The sequence below is a fragment of the Morus notabilis genome, unplaced genomic scaffold, assembly GCF_000414095.1.
Source record: "Morus notabilis unplaced genomic scaffold, ASM41409v2 Scaffold72, whole genome shotgun sequence".
In the NCBI taxonomy this organism is placed as follows: domain Eukaryota; kingdom Viridiplantae; phylum Streptophyta; class Magnoliopsida; order Rosales; family Moraceae; genus Morus; species Morus notabilis.
In genome coordinates, this window is record NW_010367952.1 from 417,272 (window position 1) to 439,878 (window position 22,607).

General features: G+C 33.9%; 1 protein-coding gene across 2 annotated transcripts; it reads right to left on the bottom strand.

The window, feature by feature from the left end:
* Positions 1-2,858: 2,858 nt before the first annotated feature.
* LOC21398104 (inactive leucine-rich repeat receptor-like serine/threonine-protein kinase At1g60630) lies at positions 2,859-11,345 on the bottom strand. Of its 2 annotated transcripts, none has more exons than XM_010114004.2 (3): positions 11,166-11,345; positions 9,198-10,898; positions 2,859-3,864 (listed from the first exon to the last, which is right to left on the bottom strand). In XM_010114004.2, exons 2-3 carry the CDS (start codon positions 10,555-10,557, stop codon positions 3,206-3,208), a joined length of 2,019 nt encoding a protein of 672 aa, XP_010112306.1. In that variant the 5' UTR covers positions 10,558-10,898; positions 11,166-11,345; the 3' UTR covers positions 2,859-3,205. The 2 variants fall into 2 exon arrangements, with proteins under 2 accessions (XP_010112306.1, XP_024031755.1); XM_024175987.1 differs by having other exon boundaries at positions 9,198-10,903.
* Between the last annotated feature and the right edge of the window lie 11,262 nt (positions 11,346-22,607).

A 22,607-nucleotide genomic window follows, 5' to 3' on the forward strand; every position in this document is an offset into this window, starting at 1 on the left:
CTGGACGAGAGAGAGAGATGGGTGAGCTGGGTGGGTGAGAGAAATGGACGAGAGAGAGGTTTCCCGTGGATATTACTTTCCTGAGAAAGTAAATAACATACTGCTGAGTGGGTTTAAAATATTCTCAAAATGTGATCATTTAAAATTTATAGGTTTTATTTTTTTGAGTTTTAAAAAAGTCTAATAATTATATTAAAATAGGAATCTGAAAAATTCTCATTGTCATCCTTATAATTACTCTATACTAAACACCTCTTTAAGGTTTAACTTCGTTTCAGTTTGATCATTCTGTTAACTTAGTGTTAAATATTTGATATAATGTGTATAAATTAATGACTAAAATTTGAAACAACCAGAGTTCAAGGATTATTTGTGAAAATTAACGTTTATTTTTTTTATTATTTTAACCCCTAAATTTTAATGGGACATTTGATGGACGTTTGGTTCGTGTATTCAAAATCATGATTCAGAATTATTTTCGTTTTACGTGTGTTTTTTATGAGAAAAAATATTGTAGAGAACCATGAATCATAATTCAGAATCATGGATGAATACAAGAAACAAACGGGCTCTTGATTTATAAATTCAGAACCATGATTCATGATTCTAATTTTTGAAATTCAAATTTGTTGTGAGAGAAAAATACTGTAGAAAATCAAGAACCATGATTCAGAACCAGAGACGAACCCTTGAAACAAACATCTCATAAATGTTTCTAATTTTGGTTCCTAATTTCCACATTTTCCATTAAAAATTTAACACTTAGCTAACATAATGACCAAAATGAGACAGATGACTAACTTTAAAACATTTTAAAAGTCAGAGATTAAAGTGGGATTAAGGTCAAACCTACTATTTGTGAGATTAATCTTTTTTTTTTTTTTTGCTGGGTTAGTTTGGAAAATTTTGAGCTAAAATTAACACTCACAAGGATGACTTGCTCTTTTCCGTTAGATATTTGATAGCAGTTAGTAATTGGACGACATTGCTGCTAAATCAGGAGTTCAAAGATTTGATTAGCAAAAGAGTTCAAGGATTTAATTGCTAAAATTAAAAAATGGAGTACCACATCGTCATTAACTAAAGAAAAATTAATATTGGGTTTCAAAAATCGGGAGCATTATTATCATGAGGTCTAAATAAATAAATAAATAAAAACACACACACACACAAAACATAAAAGGGCTATGAAAACTAACAAATAATAATAATAATAATAATAAACAACAACAGCAGTCATCTCTCACTTCTCCTCTAATGATCCAAAAGCCCTCTTAAAATTCAATTCTTCACCCTTTTAGGTACCTGATCTTTGGTTATTTTCACTAATAGGCTTTCAATTTATTTGTCTTGGCCTTCGATATTCAATTTTAGATAGGGTTGTTCATAAACCCGCAGGCCTAACCCAACTTGAAAAATGTAATTTCTAGTATTAAATTTTTTTTGCGGCCCATTCATTGTCTGACCCGAAGTTTTGGGATTAGGTGTGGGTGTGGCCTCTAATAGCCCGCACACTCCAACCCAACCCGCGTTATAATTTGTCTCCTCTAACATCTAACTCTAGGCAGGTAACTCATTTCTACTCTCTAGTTTCTTCATATTTGAATTAAGCCTTTATGTTTATTTTATGTTAAGACTAATTTATGAGTGTAGACTAATTTATGTTTGCTTTATGTTTAATGTTGGATGAACTACTTTACTTCATGTTTGATGTTAGATTGAACTTTGAGTCTTTGATTTTTTGAATGTTGAAACCGACCACCCAACTCACCCCGCACCGCCCCAATCTAACCCAAACATCATCGGGTTGTGAAATTTTTCTAACACTGTTGGGATCAAATATGTGCAACCCACACCCTTTGAGACGGGAAAAGAAAAAGCCATACTCCACACCAACCCAACCCATGAACAACCCTAGTTTTAGATATCTATAATTACCATGACATTTATGAAATATACAATTGAAGCCCCTTTATTATAAAGGGTCTATTTTACGACAAAATGTAACATATTAATGGAAAGTGAGGGTCAAAAGAAAGATTTCTATTAAATGTAAGACTGTACAATTGGTGGTTTGGTGTTTCGAGTTGGATAGGGTCGTTTAAGGCATGCAATTTGCAGGGGGTTCGGCCTCCAAGCAGGGCAGGGTTGTTTAAGGCAGGCAATTTACGGGCGGCTCATAGATCGTTTGGGCTTAAAAACAATGGGGATTGGAGAGTGAAGCAATTTGGTAGATTATTTTCTGCAGCTAGTTGGGTGGTGGTTTTTTATTTTAGTTATGATTTTTTTTCCCTTTTAGATTTTTTTTTTTAAAAAAAAATCTCTCTTTTAAAACTCACGTGTCATTGGCGTGTTAAATTTTGTCAAAAATAAAAAATAAAAATAAATGGTTCGTTAATGGAGGGGCTAAAATCTCTTTGTTTTGTATGATGATTCGTGTCATGATTTGAGTTATGATTCGTGGTTCATTGCAGTATTTTTTTTTAAAAAACACGCGTAAATTGAGAATGGTTCTGAATCACGATTCTGAATATATAAATCAAATATAGGTATTTCAAAAATGTCACGTAAGTAGACATCTAGAATTAAATGCTAAAATGAGAGAAGGGAATATCCTCCAAACTATTAGTAGTAATATATATATATATATATTTTTTTTCCGCCCCTCCGTCTCCAACTTTAGAGCAAAAGGGTTTTAAGGGTAACAGTCTTACCAATCTGTATAAGAAATTTCGTAAATAACATGATATCCCTTCACTACTCCTTTTCTAAGAGATATACGACAAAATCTACAGCAAAGAAAGGAACAAAATTATGACTGGAAGAAACAAAAAAATATGTTCCTTTTTTATGGTAGGATAGGAAACAATTCAATAGAGAGGTTTTAAAACCAGGCTTATATCATCATAATCGGACCAATGAATCTACTGCAACTAGGAGGTGCCTACCTTCCACCACCATTTATATGAAACCTGTGCTCAAATAAAGTTCCATTCCACCAGGTAGACTAATTTAATGCAATCCAACCTCCGCTTCTAAAAACTAAAAAACTAGCTAAAAACAAGAAAAACAATGAATCTTGAAAACCTTTATACAGGTGAGCTCTACAAATGCCTAAAAGAAGAATCAAGCTTCAATGTGAAAACTCAAAAATAAATCAGAAAACATAAATTAAAAGCCGGCCGCCTTGTCTACCGACCACCACTCATATGCTCAAATGCTCTTCTCTAGGCAAGCTTTGAACTGTATCTGACCATCTCCCTGGAGAATGGTCACTGCTGTTGGATGACATTTGAGCCTCTGCCCTTGTATCTCTGATCATCTTTAGAACCTCTCTCATAGATGGCCGGTTCTCGGGTACAAGTGAGACACAAGCCATTGCAATGTTTAAGAGCGCCAGAAGTTTCTCTTCCGATGTCTCATTGCTCGAGGCAGGATCATCACCGGATTCAGTCTCTTCTTCGCGAACTGATCGAACCCACCTTGGAATATCCGAACCATGTTCCTGAACAAGATCTTGGAAGGGAGTTTTGCCAGTTAGGAGCTCCAGGAGAAGAACGCCGAAGCTGTACACATCTGCTGGTTGAGTGGCTGGTTTTCTGATGTCGCGGCATTCGGGTGCTCTGTAGAAGAGAGAAGTTGCACTAGGTTCTTCAAGTGAATCGGGATCTCGAAATGAAGTGAGACCATAATCTGTTAGGCAGGACTCAAAATCTGAACCTAACAATACATTAGAGGATTTCAGGTTTCCATGAGTTAAGCCAGAGTTCTGGTGGATATAGAGCAAACCACTCGCTAAATCTTCAGCTATTTTAAGACAGGATGTCCAGTGGAGAGGTTTTCCACCTCCTGAAGTTCTTGAACCTGCACAAGTATTTGATATTATGAAAGGAAGGAAGATATAAAAAGTTCACTAAGCAATGATTTAAGCAAACCACAAGATCATATTTATTATACGCAACCTTGGTTTAATAGTTTCCACCGGAAAATTTTATATAACTGAAGCTCTATTCACTATTCAGCCGCCGGAAGAGTATGTGACTACTCAGCCCACCTTACAATCTAAAATTCCCAAAAGACTAAACAAACTTTCAGATTTCTGTTCATAATATGACTCGACTAAAACCATTCTCATAAACCAGGATTAGTAACGGGAACTCTACTTTCTTATAGGTGTAAATGTATACTTACAGGAAAGTCATGACAAAGTTGTTGAACTAACATAGGGTAAGATAAAAACAGGTTCCCAACTTCTAGTCTTATAAAGCCATTCTATCATTGATACCGCTTAGCCATGGTTCCAATCCAATAAGATCATCATATGCCTCAAAATTTTTAGACCATTGATATTACGTTCCCTTAAAGTCGTTTTGCCATTTTGTCATTGTTGTTACAATTTGTAAAGGTACCATCAAATATAGGGCTTATGTTGTTGAGAGACAACACTAGAAAAGTTGGCAGAATTTGATAAAAGAAAATGCTAGTCTACAAGAACACAAGTCCCCCTAGAAACTTAAAAGTAAGAATATGAGTAAATATCTTTCTTATACATAATACATGCACTGTGTACAAAGTGCATATACAAATGTAACTTTTCTTTAATCCTCATCTATAATTTATGATCTGTAAGTCAATAAGTATATAAAAAGTAGGGATAGGCAGGTATGTGGCGGTTGACTTGCCTGCTTATCCACTATTTTTATATACTTATAGATTATAAAAGTAAGGTCCAAATTGTCTTCTCATAAGACGATTAGTGTAATTGAAACTCAAATTTAAAATATGAAAGGTGCGGGTATAGTTTTTAAATAGAAAAAAAAAAAAAAAACAATTTAACTAAAAATGAAACTACACGTAATATTTTACAATGTTTCCTCAAACATCGATAATACATATCATCACATTTAAGAACTCCTATTCATCACAACAAAACTGTTCAAACACCTGTCTTAAATAGTTTAGAATCTATTCTGAAAACATTTGTGGAAGAAAGGGGGGAAGGAACGCGAAAAGAAGCAAAGGGAAAAGTGCAAAGCCAAGCAGATATAGGACAGAAGCAACGACAAGTCCAAATTAAAATGGATCTTAGACTTTGACATTTCCTTCAAACAAAGTGGCAGAATTGTAGCTAGAAGAACGAGAAGCATTTAGCAGTTAGTGGTGCCTAAGCCTAACACGTCCATCACTCCCAAGGAATAAGTTCACATGTAACTTCTTTTTCTCCTCCAAAAGACACATATAAACTGTTCTTTGTCGTTACTAGAAAAAGAACAAAGCGCAAACATGATGAATTTCGAATCTCGTTTCAAATGTTGTGGCGAAAGCACACAGTTCTAGCAACGACCTTGGGTTGGGGGATGTTTTGGGGCAAGTGGAATGGGAGTTCACTTTTTTCTTTTTTTTCTTTTTGGCTACTTAGGAATAGTAGTCCGTTAGATGCCAACAAGTTTGACAGTCTGCCAGATAATAAAGCAGGTCGCGGAGGAAGCAAGAAACTTAAAGGGGAAAGTGACACTACACGTTTGGGAACGAACAAAAAGGAACAATAACACTGACCATCTTAACGTACTAATTCAATGATGGAAGGTGGGATTGATCCATATATGTCCAAAAATTTGAAAAACAGGACGGCAAGCGTGCCAAGGGTGCAGCGCAGCAAAAACTCTAAAGAGTCGGGCTGTGGGCCAATCCCTACTCTTACAAGCTCACTCGGGCAGAGCTGGCGATGGTATTTTACCCCTTTTTCTCGGGTTATTTATCTTTTTGTAATGTGTATTATGCATTTTAGGTTTATTAAGAAAACATCTTTTTAGTATTCCATCATTCTTATCAAATGTATAACTTAAGATTCTATTTAGTACACAAATTCAAATCTTCTCTTGGTCAACACTAAATTTTGACTTTGAGAATATCCAAAATACCCTTAACTACAAAACATCAATAGTATTAGAATCAAAGAAAAAAAAAAGTAAAACAAAAACAAAAACAAATTGATTTTCATTTTAAGAAAAAAATTTTAGTTTTTTAGTTATTTATTTTTTTATTTGTGGGTATTTTGGGCCTTTTTGAGGCCAAAGTCAAGTGTTGACCAAGAAAAATGTATGAATTTATGTTTTAAATATAATGTGAAGGTATACATTTGGTGCAATCTAAAATGGAGGTTATACTTAATAAACCTAAAACACAACATTGAAAAGAGTAAATAACCATTTTCTTACGCTGCAGGGAACAAATAGTATCCAACACCGAACACTAATAATAAATAAATAAATAGATCATGTTAGGAGATCCACTTTGTATTAGTGTGGTCTACACATCTTAACTACTTTATGGCTACTTTAATTGTTAATGAAAAAACAGTTCTATTCATCTATTTGGGGATTTATCCCCACTAATTACATGTGGCTGTACGCCCATGTGAGTCCTATTAGATTTGAATAACTACATGTAAGTAAGCAAGATAAATCCCCATAGGAATGAAAGGCATATTTCTTTAAAAACTTTGGTAGAGGTCCTTTATACAAAAAGTAATATTGGCCCTTCAAAAAAGTCCACATCCGAAAAATGCCATAGAAAAGTAATGATCGCAAAACACCACATATGCAATAGTCGTTAAACAATTTAGATATATGAGAGTTTAGGAAGAACTTTTTTAGCCCTATTGGGTCAAAGACCCGTCACTCATATAATGGTAAAGCCCACCTGTGGGTCCCATGTGTGCCCCACAAGTGAGCCCCACCACTATGTGAGTGATGGGCCTCGACCTAAGAGGGATATTTTAGTGTTGCTCGTGAGTTTATCCAATATTGAAGGACAACCCCATATGTAATGCTATTGACATTGTAACTTGTAAATAGCTAGCCTCGTCAAATAAATTCTAACAATACAAACATGTAATGTTGCTAAGCATCAGTGGTGCTTGGCACCACAACTCACACAAAATGTATCTTACATGAATTTTACATGTGACCTATCTCATATGAGTTATGATAACGGGCACCACTAGAGCTCTCGACACCACATATAATGCCATGTGAAGGGTTCAAATTTCAAAGGTCTTATATCGTGTGGTATAACACAGCCAAACAACATTATTTTTCTGGAACATTCTTTATTACAAAGAATAGACGTATGCAACCTAATATTGAGCCAAGCATCGTCGATATAAGGGCAAGTCCCATGTGTGTCTACGAGGCCTAGCTTAGTCCTAAGCCGCAAAACATTAAGCACTTAAAGTGCCCCTACATGGTGAACCCCCTTAATGGGTCTCATATAACCTGGTGGGGTCCAACATTTTATGAATGTTGGGTTATATCCACACAGGATGAATAACAATTTTGTTATGCTAACAATAAATAGCATTCGTAGTACAAAATGTTATTCAACCCCACGAGGTTAGAAGCTCATCACTCACAAATGGTGTATCCCATCTAATAGAGTCCACATTGAGTCCTATCAGGTGAAACCCATCTTCTACAAGTGATGCGGTTCTAATGTGATAAGAGTTGAATATGGTGCTCTTAATAGTACCATACCATTATCCGCAATGAGTGAGTAGAAGCCATGGAACCCGCACCATTATGAGAGTTGTGTGAAACACCATCAACGTTTACTAGCACTACTCTAGCTAAAGAAAAATGGTATTCATCCTCATCAGATAAATCTTCATTACTCGGAAAAAGATAGGTCCCACTAAGGCTCTACCTACGCATCTAATGGAACCCACTTATGTGAATAGTTTAACTTATGGATGAACAGTGGTGCTCCAAGCCTAAAGCACAAAGCGACCGTACTTGAGCAGTCAAAGTCGTCATATGGAAGCACAGCTTATTTTGACAAGATCTTACGAAAGAAAAATACCCATGGGAATCTCGATGAGTGAGACAGGACCAAAACAAGCGGAGAGCAAGTCGGACTAAAATATGAGTTGTCAATAACCAAGTGCGCTCCTCTTTAGGACTAGAAATCAATTAATGAACACTTTCAAGAAGATAAAGCCAAAAGCATGTATTATTATGATATGAAAAGGAATAAATCCAAGTGATGAAAGTGGGGAGAAAAAGACGATTAACTTTTCGGATAGTTTTAAGAAAGAAAATCGTGTTAAAAGTGTTCTTGGGTCTCAGATGATCATAATCATTATCGTAATGAGTTTTAATAACACATTTGCATATGTCCGCCCGAGCTTCAACACTACACGTGTTTCATAAAAACAGGTAGCAAATGAGACGGACCACTGGAGTGCACAGCTGAGTGCCCACCACATGGTAAAAGCTAGGACGGTACAACACAGAATGATTCAAAGATCCCAGGACGTTTGGGACATGGGATCCACCAAATTAATTTGCTACGACACTGTAGACATTACCAAATTAGATAGCTTTCTACTCTTTTTTTTTTTTTTTTTCCTTTTTTTTTTTTTTTTTTATCTGTGAACTAATCACGTATAGCTTTCTACCCTTACTCTTAGTTTAGTGACTGGTCGGATCTAAATGTTACGCTTAATTTTTCTTCATGAAATTTCTAAAATGACATGGAATTTATCTAGAATATAGACAGTACTAAAGAACAATCAGTTTGATCTACTAGACAATGTTATATATAAACATTAACATAAACTCAGCCAAAAAAAAAAAAAGAGAGAGGAAGAATCCAGATTTTTTTATTTAACTTTGGGTAAAGAAAATAGTCAGGTCAAATATCTAACCATGATTCTGATTTCATTAAGTTTGATACTTGATTAAATTAATGTATTATGAGACAATCATTTAGAATTTCGAGACATCAAGCAAAAGAAGACAACATTATAACACATGGGTGACATATATTTTTTCATTATTTTCGACAAGATGCGGGACCCTTTTTCCCTTTAGTTTTCTTTCCAGTAGGTAGGACACAGCACAAGAGTCTTAAACCCCAGGCATATTATTGCTCTTTACCAAATTTCTGACACTAATAAAACTTTTTCTAGTCATTTTCTATTATCATATAACAAAGTAACAATCATATATAAACCAAGAAAAAACTTAGGGAATAAATTATAATTCATCCATAAACACCCGATCCTCCCCTTCATTATAATTTCGACTATATATTCTACCCAATCAATAAATAGCAAAGATAAATGAAAACCAAACAAACTAAATAAATAAAATAATAATAAAAAAAGAAAAGAACTGAGTTTGAGTGAGACGTACCATGAATAAGAGAGAAGAGACTGCCGTTGGGGAAATAATCGTATACGAGCAGGCGTTCCTCCTTAGCCTGGAAATATGCCCTGAGTGGGACCAGATTTGGATGTCTCAACCTACCAAGAGCGTCCATCTGTCTCCCAAACTCATCTATTCCTGGGTATTTGGCGTCCTTCAATCGTTTCACCGTTACTATAAACCCGCTCTCCATGACAGCCTTATATGTACTTCCAATACTACCCCTCCCCAGTGTCTCAGCTGACGCTTTTAGTAAATCCTCTAAGCTGTAATTCATCTGCTGATCCCCTGCTCCGCAGAACACCAAACTCCCTATACCCTCACCCTCCCAAGAAAACCCACCCTGTTTTCCGCCGTTATTACCTCTCCTGCCATCGTTGTTCCCTCCGGTTCCGCCCTCGTCTCCCCCTCCGGTTCTTTCCGCCGCCACTCCCTCTGCGTGATGAATTCCTTTGCTCTTCGCCTCGCCGGAGGACTGTCGCCGCCGGCTCCGGCAGACCATCCACAGCAGAATCACGCAGATTAGCAGAACCGCCGCACCGCCGAGGGTTCCGGCGATTATCTTCACCAGTCTGGTCCGATTCGAGGACTTTCTCGAGGAAGGTATTACAGGAGAGATTGGACTCAGCGATGGTGGAATCGCGATACTGTTGCATGGATTCAGAACCTGTTCGCCGCATAGGCCAAGGTTTCCGGCGAACGACGAGGAGTTGAATCGGACCAGAGGAGGAGTCACCGGAATCTCGCCGGAGAGCCGGTTGTTCGAGACATTGAAGAATCGGAGACTCGTTTGGTTCAGCGAAGGAATCGGACCTGTCAACAGATTGTTGTGCAAATCGAGGACGTAGAGTCGCCGGAGCTTCAGCAGCGACGGCGGAATCTGGCCGGAGATTCGGTTGTCGGCCAGAATGACGACCTTCAACCGGTGGAGCTCCGACACGGAATCGGGAAATACACCACTGAAATCATTGTCGTTGAGGAAGAGCGATTTGAGATTGACGAGTCCCGAGACGTTAGGGATTTGGCCTGAAATGGAGTTCCCTTTGAAGCTGAGAACTCGGAGTTGGTCCAAATCGGCCAAGATCTTCTCCTCCAAAACCCCCGTCAAGTTCTGATACTCCAAAACCAGCTTCGTCACTCTCCCGTACATGCATTCCTTCACTCCTTTCCACTCGCAGACTCGAATTCGATCCCTCTCTCGCCATGGCAGAGAGTTTCTCGGATCAATCGTCGATTTCAGCCTCAGAAGTGCCTCCGCATCGCCTGATCGAACCAGAGGAAGACGACAAGCCACAGACAAGATCACCAATAACCAGAACAACAAACCAGAATAGTACATTTTCACCATTGTAATCAAACTAGATCAGATCAATCTTCATCAAAAAACCGCGAACAAAATTTTCGAACCAGTTTTCGGCGCTTCATTTTTGGCTATGGAGAAGTGAAGAGAAAGCCAAGAGGTCGTATAGCATTAAATAATGAGGTGAAACAGATCGGAGCTTCATTGAAAAAAGCTACGGAGAATCATGGGGTTTGGGCATTGTTTCTCGGACTCGTTGCCCGCAAAACTCACGGACATTACTGCGTAAGCTTCACGTGAACTATCACTGAACTTGCAGAGAAGAAATAAAAACAACCCACTCTTCTCTGCTCTCCATGAATTTCTCTCTATAAATATTCCTTTTCAAACTGCACTATTTATCGAAACCATTATAATAATATTAATCACTACAACAAATGGAGCAAGAAAAAAAAAATCCCATTTCTTATTTCTCGGGCTTCTCAAACTTCATTAAAAAAAACGAAAAAAAAAAAAGTTTCATTTTTCATGTATTACGTCCATGGCTGAAAACGAAACTCATAAATATAAAACCCACCATCAAGTATCCAAGCAAAACATGAATACATATACAAAAATTTGAACCAGAAAAAGAGGAAAAAAAAATAGTGAAATACCAATATTAATCGATCCAGCGATGCAAAATTAATCAAAGGTGAAACAGAGTACAACCGTGCTTCCCATCAGTGACCTGTACTCTGTATAATTCTGCTGAAAAATAATGCAAGAGAGAGAGAGAGAGAGAGAGGAGTGGGTGGGGGAGCTCTGAATTCTGATCATGAAATGGGAGAACAAATATAATACAAATACAAAAACAAGGGAAAACAGTAGTAGTAACAGCAGTAAATGGGGTCATATTATATACAGTCTTTCTTTCCCAGCCTCGAGGGGTTTAATTATTTTTCATTAATTAATTAATTTGAGAGTTTCGAAAGGGGTGACACGGAGACAAACCAGACGTGGCAAAAGGTAGTCAGAAATATGGTTGAGGAAGTCACGTTGAAGGGGATCGATATAAGTGTGATGCAAGTAATGAATGAATGAATGTGTAGATTTGATTTTGGGTGACCAACTTCTTTCTAGCCAGCTGTGAATAATTTGCTTAGATCACAGGTTTTGGCATGCAACCAATTGAGGGAAGCGCTTGTTTTTTTTTTTGGCTGACGACAGTCACACCGGGCAGAGGCGGGCACGATAACGATTGACGTGCCGAGAATCTAGCGAAACGAGATCTTCACTTAGGGGCCGACCGGAGTTTTTCTCAAAAGTTTCAAACTTTCCAAGTTCGACGCCCCGTGATCCGTCAGCTACTCTGTTTCGTGTGTGTTTTATTTGCGTAATCTCATGCCTCTCGTTTATTTCACTAATTCGAGTTTTATTACAGTTAAAAATTCTCACAAACAGTCACATTTAACTTTTTTATTACAGTAAAAAATTTTCACATAAAGTCAAATTTAAACTCGAATCAACGAACTAAACGGGTTATTAAGAGGTCTTTTGTAAATGTGATTGGATATTTTACACGTTAGCCATTTGAACTTGTGTGGTTTTAACAATCTGTCTTTAAATTTTTAATTTTGACGAGTTGGTCCGTCAACTTATAAAATTATTATAATATGTCTTATTTTAACGATTATTGTGTTAAATTAATATTAAAAAAAATACGTTTAACAAAAAATTTTAATATATTGAGTCAAATATAACTTAAATTTTATAATTCCTTAAATCTAATAAAACATTTGAGCAAATTTAATAAAATAAAATACATTGTAATAATTTTATAAATTAAAAAAATTAATTTTTAAAATTAAAAATTTAAGAGATAATTAAATTTATTAAACCACGATAAATTTGACATTTAGGGAATAATTGTGTTAAAAACCCTACGCGATAATACTATTACTATAGTGCCCGCCTTGTTTTTTTGTCGAGTGGTTATTTATGCAGAAAACGGAAGAAAACAATTTGGTGGGAAATGTAAACGCGACATGTCCTTGTCCAGATATTTACTCTCCACGTCAATTTATTAATTGATCAAATTGCTGTTGTTATCTTTTCTTCTTTTTTTTTTAAATGTCTTTTCGTTTTCTGTCTTCTCGGGACAAAGTTGATTGTGGTTTTGATCTAGGGTGTTGTTGTGAGACTCACTTGTGCAATTTATAACTCATATGAATATATATATATATACACAAGTGTATACTATAGATATAGATTGTGTACAAAAAAAAAATGCACCTAAAAACTTTTTCTTTTGAAGAAAAAAATATATATTTAGCTCCTACCGGTCGTTCTTGGACATTGAAACTCTTCTTGTCCCAATTATTAAGCATCACAAGAAAGGGGAAAAAAAAAACCAAGAACAAACTAGTTTGGTTTGGAAGCATAAATTCTCCTACAAGCCATCAATTGCATCCACTAAAGTATAGGAAAAAGTATTAAAAATGTAGAAGAAAGTAACAAGTTTTCATTTTGTTGCAAAAGATAACCACATCATACTCGAGCCAGTTCCTTCTCTTTATTTCTCTTCTCACTCTTTAACATTATATGTTCCTCTTAGGACTTCTACTAGAGTCATTTATTCCAACTCATAATACTTAAAGAAATAGATAATTGCGATTGCACTTATTTAATTGTACTTGCAATTTGTATAACCTAAAACACATTAAAAAAAACCGAGAGAGACATAATTAAGAGATCCAAAAAAAAAATATATATATATATATATATATATAAAGAGTGACATCAGCCAAAAGCTTATATGATTAAATGCATTAAACAATCTAAATTGTAAGCCAAAAGCTTTTATTATTTTAATTGTAAGATATTCATCTAACGGTTGTAATTAATTAGATAGTTGACCAAAAAATTATAATAATTAATAAAAATTGATTCTTATCACGTCATATTATTAAATTTATATATTTAATGGGTTACAAATGAAAACGTAATCATTGAAAACTGATTTACATGTACTAAATAGTAAAATTTAATGGGCTAAACAAAACAAAATAAGATAAAATAGTAAATCTTAAAAGGGTATTAAAAGAAGTTAACTGGGCCCGGTGAGGCTGCAGCCTCTTCTGGGTCTAGGCTAGCTTCGTCCCTGATCATCGGTAACATAATGCAATCAAACAAACAAATACAAACATTTTAACGTAGTTCTCACAAGCATAATCGTTGTTCTCATACTCGCGTCTTCGAGGAAAACAATGAGTGCGTTTGAAACTCGTTTCAAAATGATTTGTTTTGTATATAAAAATAGAAATGAAAATGTTTTCAATCTCAAGCAAGAATCATTTCTGAAAATGTGTTTGATAATTTTATTCAGAAATTATTTTCAGCACAAGAAAAAACTAAAGCTGCGTTTGGTTTTACATTTTTTAAAACAATTAAGATACCAATTACCATACACATATTGTTAGTTAATTTATACATAAGAACATAGTAATTAGCATTACATTAGCAATAAAATACTTCTCTCTGATTCTCCCTCTCTTTCTCTCTCCTCTCTCTGCTTCTCTCTCGCCCATCAATTGTCTTGAATTGATCTTAATCTCCTCCGTAGCCCAACCATAGAGAACTCTGGTGATCGCTGCAAACTTTCGCGAAGTCTAGTGATGGGTGGGACCACGTCGTTTGCAGAAGACGATCCGCAACTTGTGATCCCCAGAAGCAGAGGCTTGGGATCTCCTTCGTGGCTGCAGCTCATGATCTCCTTCAGGGGAAGTACGAGGAGTTGTTTCTAAAGAGAGAGAGAGAGAGAGAGAGTTGTTTCTCGAAAGTACGAGGAGTTGTTTCAAAAGGACTGAGATGAAAGGAAACGATTATAGATCGTTTTGCTTTCTGCTGTTTTTTTGGGAACAATTAGAAAACGTTTTCAATTTTATTTTTTAAGAAATGCGATGCCAAACGTGTATCTCAGAACATTTTCAATTTTTGGTCATTGAAAAACGTTTTTAAAAATATTTTCAAACTGGCACAATAAGTCGGTTATTGTCACTCTGCCTGTACTTGTGAACGAATAGGGACTAACCTGAATCATGATTGAAAGATTTTATTATATAGTCCGAGGTTATTTTTAAGGAACATTCATTTGTCAGGGTTTTATACTATATGCACTCGTACTAGTCATTTGGATATAATTAGATGTTCTTTAAAGTTTGAAAAACGCATATGTATAATATTAATACACGTATATATATATATATATATATATATATCCAATCTTATGTTGGTAGAAAGAATTTTCAAAGAAAATTAATGAGATTTATAATGTTGAATTATAATTTTTTAAGAAGCATCACGAAAATAAATTAGAAATAGATGGCATATTTTTTTGTAATTAATCTTTTTATTTTTGGAGAGAGAGTACATAGTACAGACATTGTCCAGAAAAAAGAAAAAAAAAAGAAAAAAAAATACTTTACTAAGCTTCTAAGCCTATTTTGCGAAAGAAAAGATAAAAAAAAAAACTACGTACATAACTAATTAGGTCAACTCTTTAGTCTTTATTTTTGATGATCTTTTGATTTAAAAAAACGTAACTCGAAATTATTCAGTTTAATGACCCTTTTTGTAATGAATATTCAGTTTCCTAATTTCAATGTTGAAAAAACTTTAAAGATATCTTATCTAGGTCTGAAAATACAAGAATTTTCTTTTTTCAATTACTCGACTCACTCGACTAAAACCTTGATGTATAATTAATGTAAAGGGTAAAAGTGTTAAATTCTTAATTCAATATTGAGCTTATATATGAATAATTATATGTTACAGATTGTCATATAAAGTTAAGTCTATTTAAAAATAATTTATTAAGGTTTGAGTAATTTAAATTTTAATATATTTAAAAAAGTATGAACATTTAATATATAAAGACTTAAAGGTAATTTTTATTTTTATAATGAACTAAAATAAAAATATCAAAAGATAAAAAAAGATTATTTATATATAATTATTATAATTTTCAGATGACACGTGATATCTCATCATCGGGGCACTTACCCAAAATCTAATATTCAAACAAAAGGAAAGTTACCCAAAATTAATAGAAAAAATCTTCGTAATATCGTTGAGTTTCTACAGACCATGGCGAAGCGATTTAACTTTGTGAAGCGTTGTGCCGACGACGGTTAACGAGTTGTCGTCGAAGCAGAAGAGATGAAAACTGAGAACCTATACTGCTCTCATTGCGACTCTAATCCCCATCAATGAATTGGAGACCAATGCATCAATATGTGATAATCATGATCGCGATGTTGATCGTAAGATAATTCATGTGAGTGACGAGGATGTTGATTTTGACGATGATGGTGATCACGAGGTGGAAGAAGAAGAGAGGAGATTTTTGGGCACTGATTCGTCTCCGAAAATGGCTTTTCAATTTTTTGAATTGCCTCCGAAAATCGCCATGATCTCAGGAAAAAAAATAAAATAAAATAATATACACATGTCTTAAGTGTATAACTCTTTTGGGATATTTATATGAATTTATGCTTTTTAAAAAATGAATGAAATAGGAAAAAAAAAAATTATATGCTTTTCTTTCTTTATGATAGATGACGTTTTTCCTTTGCTCAAAATCATGTAGAATAGATGCATTTTATACACCTTGACCCAATGAATGTGCCCACTATTTTTCATAAAATACTTGTCAATATAATCACATACGTATCCTTTACAAGAAAATTTCGGAATCCCAGTTAGGAGTTAGGACTACTCTTAAAACTTGTGTGTTTAAATGAACATGTGATTATAATCTATGTTATATTTTACATTAATTTCATTTTTCCTCTTATAATTACCACGGTGCAATTAATATGTAAGATCCGTTTAGTTAACTGATTTGAGTTTTTAATTCGAATTGAGATGTGATTTTATGTGAGAGTTTTTTACTGTAATAAAAAAATTAAATGTAACTGACTGTAACAAAACTCGAATCAGTAAAATAAACGGATCAGTAATAACTAATTATGAAGGCCTTTGAAGGATTAACTCAGACTATTTTGTTCGTCTTCTACAATAACAACACATTGGCTCTTGGAATGTCTTGCCGCGTCACGTCAAAATAATGCAGAACCACACCCACATTGGCCTTCTCCTTTTTCTTTCTTTGAATCGGATTCTTTTTTCTTTTAAATGTTCATAATTCGTTGAGATTTTCGATGTAACAAAAGCATTGTAATAGTATTGGAGATTTACATAAGTACATATGTTACTTTAGGTCAAATATAATTATTTATCTTGTTTCTGAGAAATTGCACTTGAAAATATAAATATCAAAATTGCCGTAGTTTATTTTGGTTACGAGTGGTTTTCTTTTTGGTATGCCAGTAGTTCACTTTTTGCTTTTCATATTGTAGTTTCACTTTTTTTGTATACTATTTGTTCCATTTCAACTATACTCTTTTTTTTTCCTTATAAAAAACAAGTATACTTTTTTAGGGATAATGGATTATTTGTGGTATAGTAATGGCTTACTTTCTTCCTGCCAATCCAATCACCAATAACAACATTAAATATCATATAACCCCATTACCACTCAAAACCAACTTATAATTATCTTAATTTGACCTGTGTTGTGGATCCTTTTCAAAGAAAATAGAGTTGAAAATTAGTATATTAGCATATCAAAAGTTGACACATCCCCCATTGAGATAAATTCAAGTGCTTATTGACAATACATGATACGAGCGAGATTAGACAAACAAACCCAATTATTTCGTTACACCTTCGACGAAAATAATGAGTCAATTGCAGTCGCTATGCTCAGGAAGCAAACAGTTAAGATCCTATTCCACACTAGAGAGTACATTTGGAGTAAAGATCTGTGTCATGGTTCGGATCATAATTCGTGGCTCTCTACAATATTTTTTTCACAAATAACACACGAAAATAAAAAATAATTCTGAATCTATGAACTAAACGTTATCTAATTATGACCGGCATAAGAATCTTCAATATCGTCTCACTGCAAAAGAATCCTCTTGTTGAAGGCATTTGGTGACAATGACGCTAAGAACCCGTTTTTTTCACATTTTGAATTACAACTCAAATTTTTTATTACAATATATTTTTTTTTTATAAAAATTTAAATTTAATTTTTTTGTTATAAAAATTTTTAACTCAAACTCGAACCCGAAAAAGAACGGGTCCTGACTCCTAAATAAATCAAATTGGGTTGTTGAAAAGCAAGATTTTCTCCATCGATGAAAAGAACTAATCCATGTTACTTAGAGGTGATCGTAAGATGATCCTAGACGGGGGACACACTGGACAACAAATTAGTTAAACTTACAAATTTGTACAAATTTGTGGGTACATTAAAAATCTTTTATGGACAAATACAATCTCTCTTTAAGTGGGTACACCATTTCGGCCCAGGACATGCTCTTTGTCATATAGCCACCAAATGGCCACAACCAAGACTGATTGAAAGGTTACCTTGGGTATTCTATTAAAGAGAAATCTAGAGAGAAAGTACCACGAATATATATATATATATATATATATATATTTTTGGTAGAGTTCCATCAGATTTATTTTGGCCCCGTTCATTTCGTTGATTCGAGTTTAGCTACAGTAAGAAGCTCTCACAAACAATCACATCTAACTTTTTTACTACAGTAAAAAGCTCTCACATAAAATCACATCTCAACTCGAATTAAAAACTTAAATCAGCGAACTAAACGGACCCATTGATACTTTGGCCTCTCTATTTTAACTTATAAAGGGCAAAGTTCCACCACTGTGTGAATGACGGGGCTCGGGACCTGATGGGGCTATTTTATATTACTTATTTTAATAAATGTGTCGTTTTCACTATTATAGATGTTGATTGGAAGGAAAATCCTATTTAGGTTAAATTCTGGGACGATTCCGCACTTGATTTACATTACATTTAGTGGACGTTTAGTTCGTGAATTTATAATCATAATTCAGAATCATTTTTGATTTACGTGTATTTTTTTGTGAGAGAAAATATTATAGCGAGCCACGGACCATGATTCGAACCATAGTACGAATCCTCACACCAAATACCCTATTAGTCTTGGAGGAGTATGTGGATACATAAAGACCAACATTAGTGAGTCTTTGCCTAATATTATGCACGTCAATACTTATTTTTTCTTTTGGTAGAAGGGAAAGTATTTTGTTAATACTGGTAAAAATACAAAATCTTTCCCCTAAAAAATAAAGAACTGAATCTTTGACTGCCACAAAGTTCTTAAGAAAGAAATTATTGTGAATAGGTCAAATTGCTAAGTTCATTTAACCAAAAAGAAACCGAGCCTTTCGCGTCCTATTTGAATAGGTTAACTTCTCTCTTTATCTGGGAAGGGAAATGTCAAATAAAATTATTATGGAAAAAACTCCTTGGCAAATTTCCTTCCAAGACCTTTTCCTTTTATTGTTTAAACTTGTTAGGAAATTTTTCTTTTTAGGACTTGAACTTTGCAGAAATCCGGTTGTCTTCATTATAAAAGCATTAATTAGTTTCCCCTTCATTGTGACAATTAGGACAAGGCCATGATAAATCTAAAATTCCCCTTCAAATTGATTTATTACGTTTGACTAAGTTGAGACATGTCCACAAGTCGGTCTGTATCGCACTAAAAAAGTGTTTTTCACTTGAGGTAATAAAACAAACAATGAAAATACTCTAATCGTATCATCATTTTCATGTACCTCTATGTTAGTACCGGTTTTAGTCTTTTAATAATTTATAAGACAATATGAATAATGTAGAGACATAAAATAAAAGAACACAAGAGAAATGATATTGCGGTTCGGTAACACCCTACTCCGCGGGGTCACGCCCAGATGATGAACAATCCACTAAGAACTCTTTTACAATTCAATTGGACTTAATCTACCCGAGACTCCCTCTCTAAGAAGACGCCTATGAATTTACAATTTCCCAATGTACTTAAACAACGAGATCCCCTCGACTTTTTAACATTGGAATCCCTCCAACAAAGTTTTTCTCCCGAAAAACACTCAAATCATCTCACTCAATACAAGTGCTCACCCATGTCTCACAACCCAATAAAAACTCATCAAGAGGCGTACCAAGACTTAAGGAACACTTTTAATAAATAAGCAAGATGTGAATAGCTTGACACATCTTTAATTAATTCGCTGAACCACATCTGTTGCAGATCCTGTTGCAACAACACTGCAACATAGCTGTTACGGCCAACTTTCTCAAAACCAGACGAATCAATCTTCTTTAATTCTGAAATCTTCCCAAAACTGATAAATGAACCTGGACACGTTCTTAGGCAATATAGGAAGATCATCCAGCTATGAAATCTCAATCAATAATCAATCAAATCAATTTTCCATCTTTGAATCAATGGTTGACTTAGAAAAATAGAAACTAAAACAAGTTTCTGGATTTTTTGAAACTTGCCAAAAGAAACTTGCCAGCTACATAGATATTTCCAAATGCAATCATCCCAGCAAAACATTCCCAAAATAATACCAATCAAATCCGATTACAATCAATACACAAATTGGGAAACAAATCCCAACACTCTACTTCAAACAAAAAGAAAACCCCATCGCCGTGTTTAGAATTAATCACATTTTTGTTTTTCACGTTTTTTGAGAAAAAAAATGAAAACATTTTTAAAACGACGTTTGGCGCAATAAAACAAAAAATGAAAATGAAAATGATTTTTTAGTTTAGTGCAAAATGAGAGAGAAATTTTCATTTTCTCATCTCTCGAGCAGAGAGAGAGAAAGAGAGACATTAATGAGTTTTTTTTTTTACATTGAAAGCAATCTCTTGATAAAATTACCAAACACATTTTTAAAAATAATTTCTGTCTGAGATTGAAAACGTTTTCATTTTCATTTTTATACAAAAAATAAAATCATTTTAAAATGAGTTCCAAACGCGTCTCATAAATTTTTTTTTTTTTTTTACCTAAATTTAGATAGATTCTTACATATCTTTTATGTAGATTTCTTTTATCGAATATGATATGCGTGCTACAATTTAAGCGACCCGATCAAACCACCATCTCTGCTGGAAGAGGAAGTTCCATCAATAAAACCAACTAACATTTTAATTAAAAAAAATAAAGAAAGATAAGAAAGTGTCAATTTGTTATTTAACTAAAATTCGCCTTAATTTTTCCTTGAAAAGGACATTTCTTCTTTTTTTAAGCGTATATAAAGTTGTTTTGCACCGTTTTACCTTTTTTCCCCTTCCCATTTGAAGGGAGAATTGAGACTTGGAGTTTGAACCCTCCAAAGGATATTTTTCTAGTTTCGGTAACAAAATAAATAATAAAAACAAGACAAGACGTTAAAGGTTTAACTTGAAAAACCAAACGAAAATAATAATTTGATAAGCACCAAAAATATTGTTTATTGTTCGCCAAAAAAAAAAAATTAATCTTATTCAGTATTATGCCACTTGAATTGCTTTGGTCATTTTGTGACATTTTCTCGTAACGTGTCAAGCGCACCAACGGGCAACTAACAAACATTAGCCCCTACATCAACGCAATTGAATTACTCAACTCAACTTTCCACAACTCCATAGTCCATCCATGACTCGGCCATAGTGGGGGCATTTTTCATTTGGCTTTTTGGCACATTTATCCCTCGAATTTGTGTGATTTTGTAAATTACCTCTTAAACTTTTAATTTTAATAGGTTGTCCTTTAATTTATAAATTTATTATAATGTATTTCATTTTGACGACGATTGTGTTAAATTAGTGTCAAAAAACGCGTTCAACTAAAAATTTCAACATTCCAATTCAAATGTAACACAAATTTTTCAATATCTCAACTTTTAATCCCTTAAATCTAAAAAAAAAATTGAACAAATTTAGTTAAATGTGGCACATTGCAACAAATTTATAAGTTTCGAGAGCAACGTGTAAAAATTAAAAATTTAAGGGGCAATTTACTAAACCACGATAAATTCGGGGACAATTGTGCCAAAAAAATTTTCATTTCACCGAGTTTTTAATTCCAGTTTTACTACAATTAAAAACTCTTATAAAAAATCACATATAATTTTTTCTGTTACAGGTAAAAATTCTCAAATAAAATTACATCTCAACTTGAATTGAAAACTCGAATCAACAAACTGAAAGCCTAACTCAGTCTCTTTTTTTTTTCTCTCTTCTTAATTTTAACCTATTATTTTACTTATTTTTTAAATGTGCTCTTATCAAAATACTTTTTTTTTTAATGAAATGTGATCCCTCTTTTTTTTTTAACCCTATCCTACTAATACTCAAGTTATTTAACTTGTTTTCTTAATCTCCTAACCAGCCACTATTTTTTTTTAATAGTTGGTTGAATAATCTTAACTATTACTTGATCTCTTTTTTGGATTAATCCCACAAATAGTCCTTAAAATTTACTTCTAATCCCACTTTAGAACTTGAATTTTAAAACAAGGTTTTATTTTGTTTCAGTCTTAGTCTTTTTGTTAGTAATGTGTTAAATATTTGACGGAATATGTGTAAATTAAGAACAAAAATTGAAAACATATGAACTTTAGGGACTAAAATAACACAAAAAAATAAAAGTTAATTTACACATATATTCCTTAAATTTTAGTTGTTTTCAATTTTCATCCCTAAGCACACGGATTCTATCAAATATTTAATAGCTAATTGGCGGAAGAACCAAAACTGAAGCAAAGTAGAACTTCAAGAATCAACTGTGTGACGTTTTAAAAGTCATGGACTAAATTAGGATTGAAGATAAACCTCAAAGACTTTTATGAGGTTAACTTTTTTTTTTATCCACACTTTTATAAAAAGCTTTGATTGCTTTTATAGCTTTATTATGTTTTTTTCAAGGGAAAATTTCATTTCACGAAAATAGAGTTACATACTCAAATTAGTCACAAGTAAGCACCATCTAAAAAGGAATTCAACTTTGAAGATTGACTGGATCCACCAATAAAGACGAACGTAGCACAGGGGTGAAACACAAGTGCTGAGACTCAACAGGAAAAGATTTGTTTGGCACATAAAGATTGAGTGTGACCAAGACTCGTTAGACAGGACCATGATGGATTAA

Coding starts and splice junctions, on each gene's coding strand:
- LOC21398104 (XM_010114004.2), bottom strand. CDS start 10,557: ATGGTGAAAATGTACTATTCTGGTTTGTTGTTCTGGTTATTGGTGATC. Junction 3,865..9,197: donor TCTCTTCTCTCTTATTCATG/GTACGTCTCACT, acceptor ATACTTGTGCAG/GTTCAAGAACTTCAGGAGGT.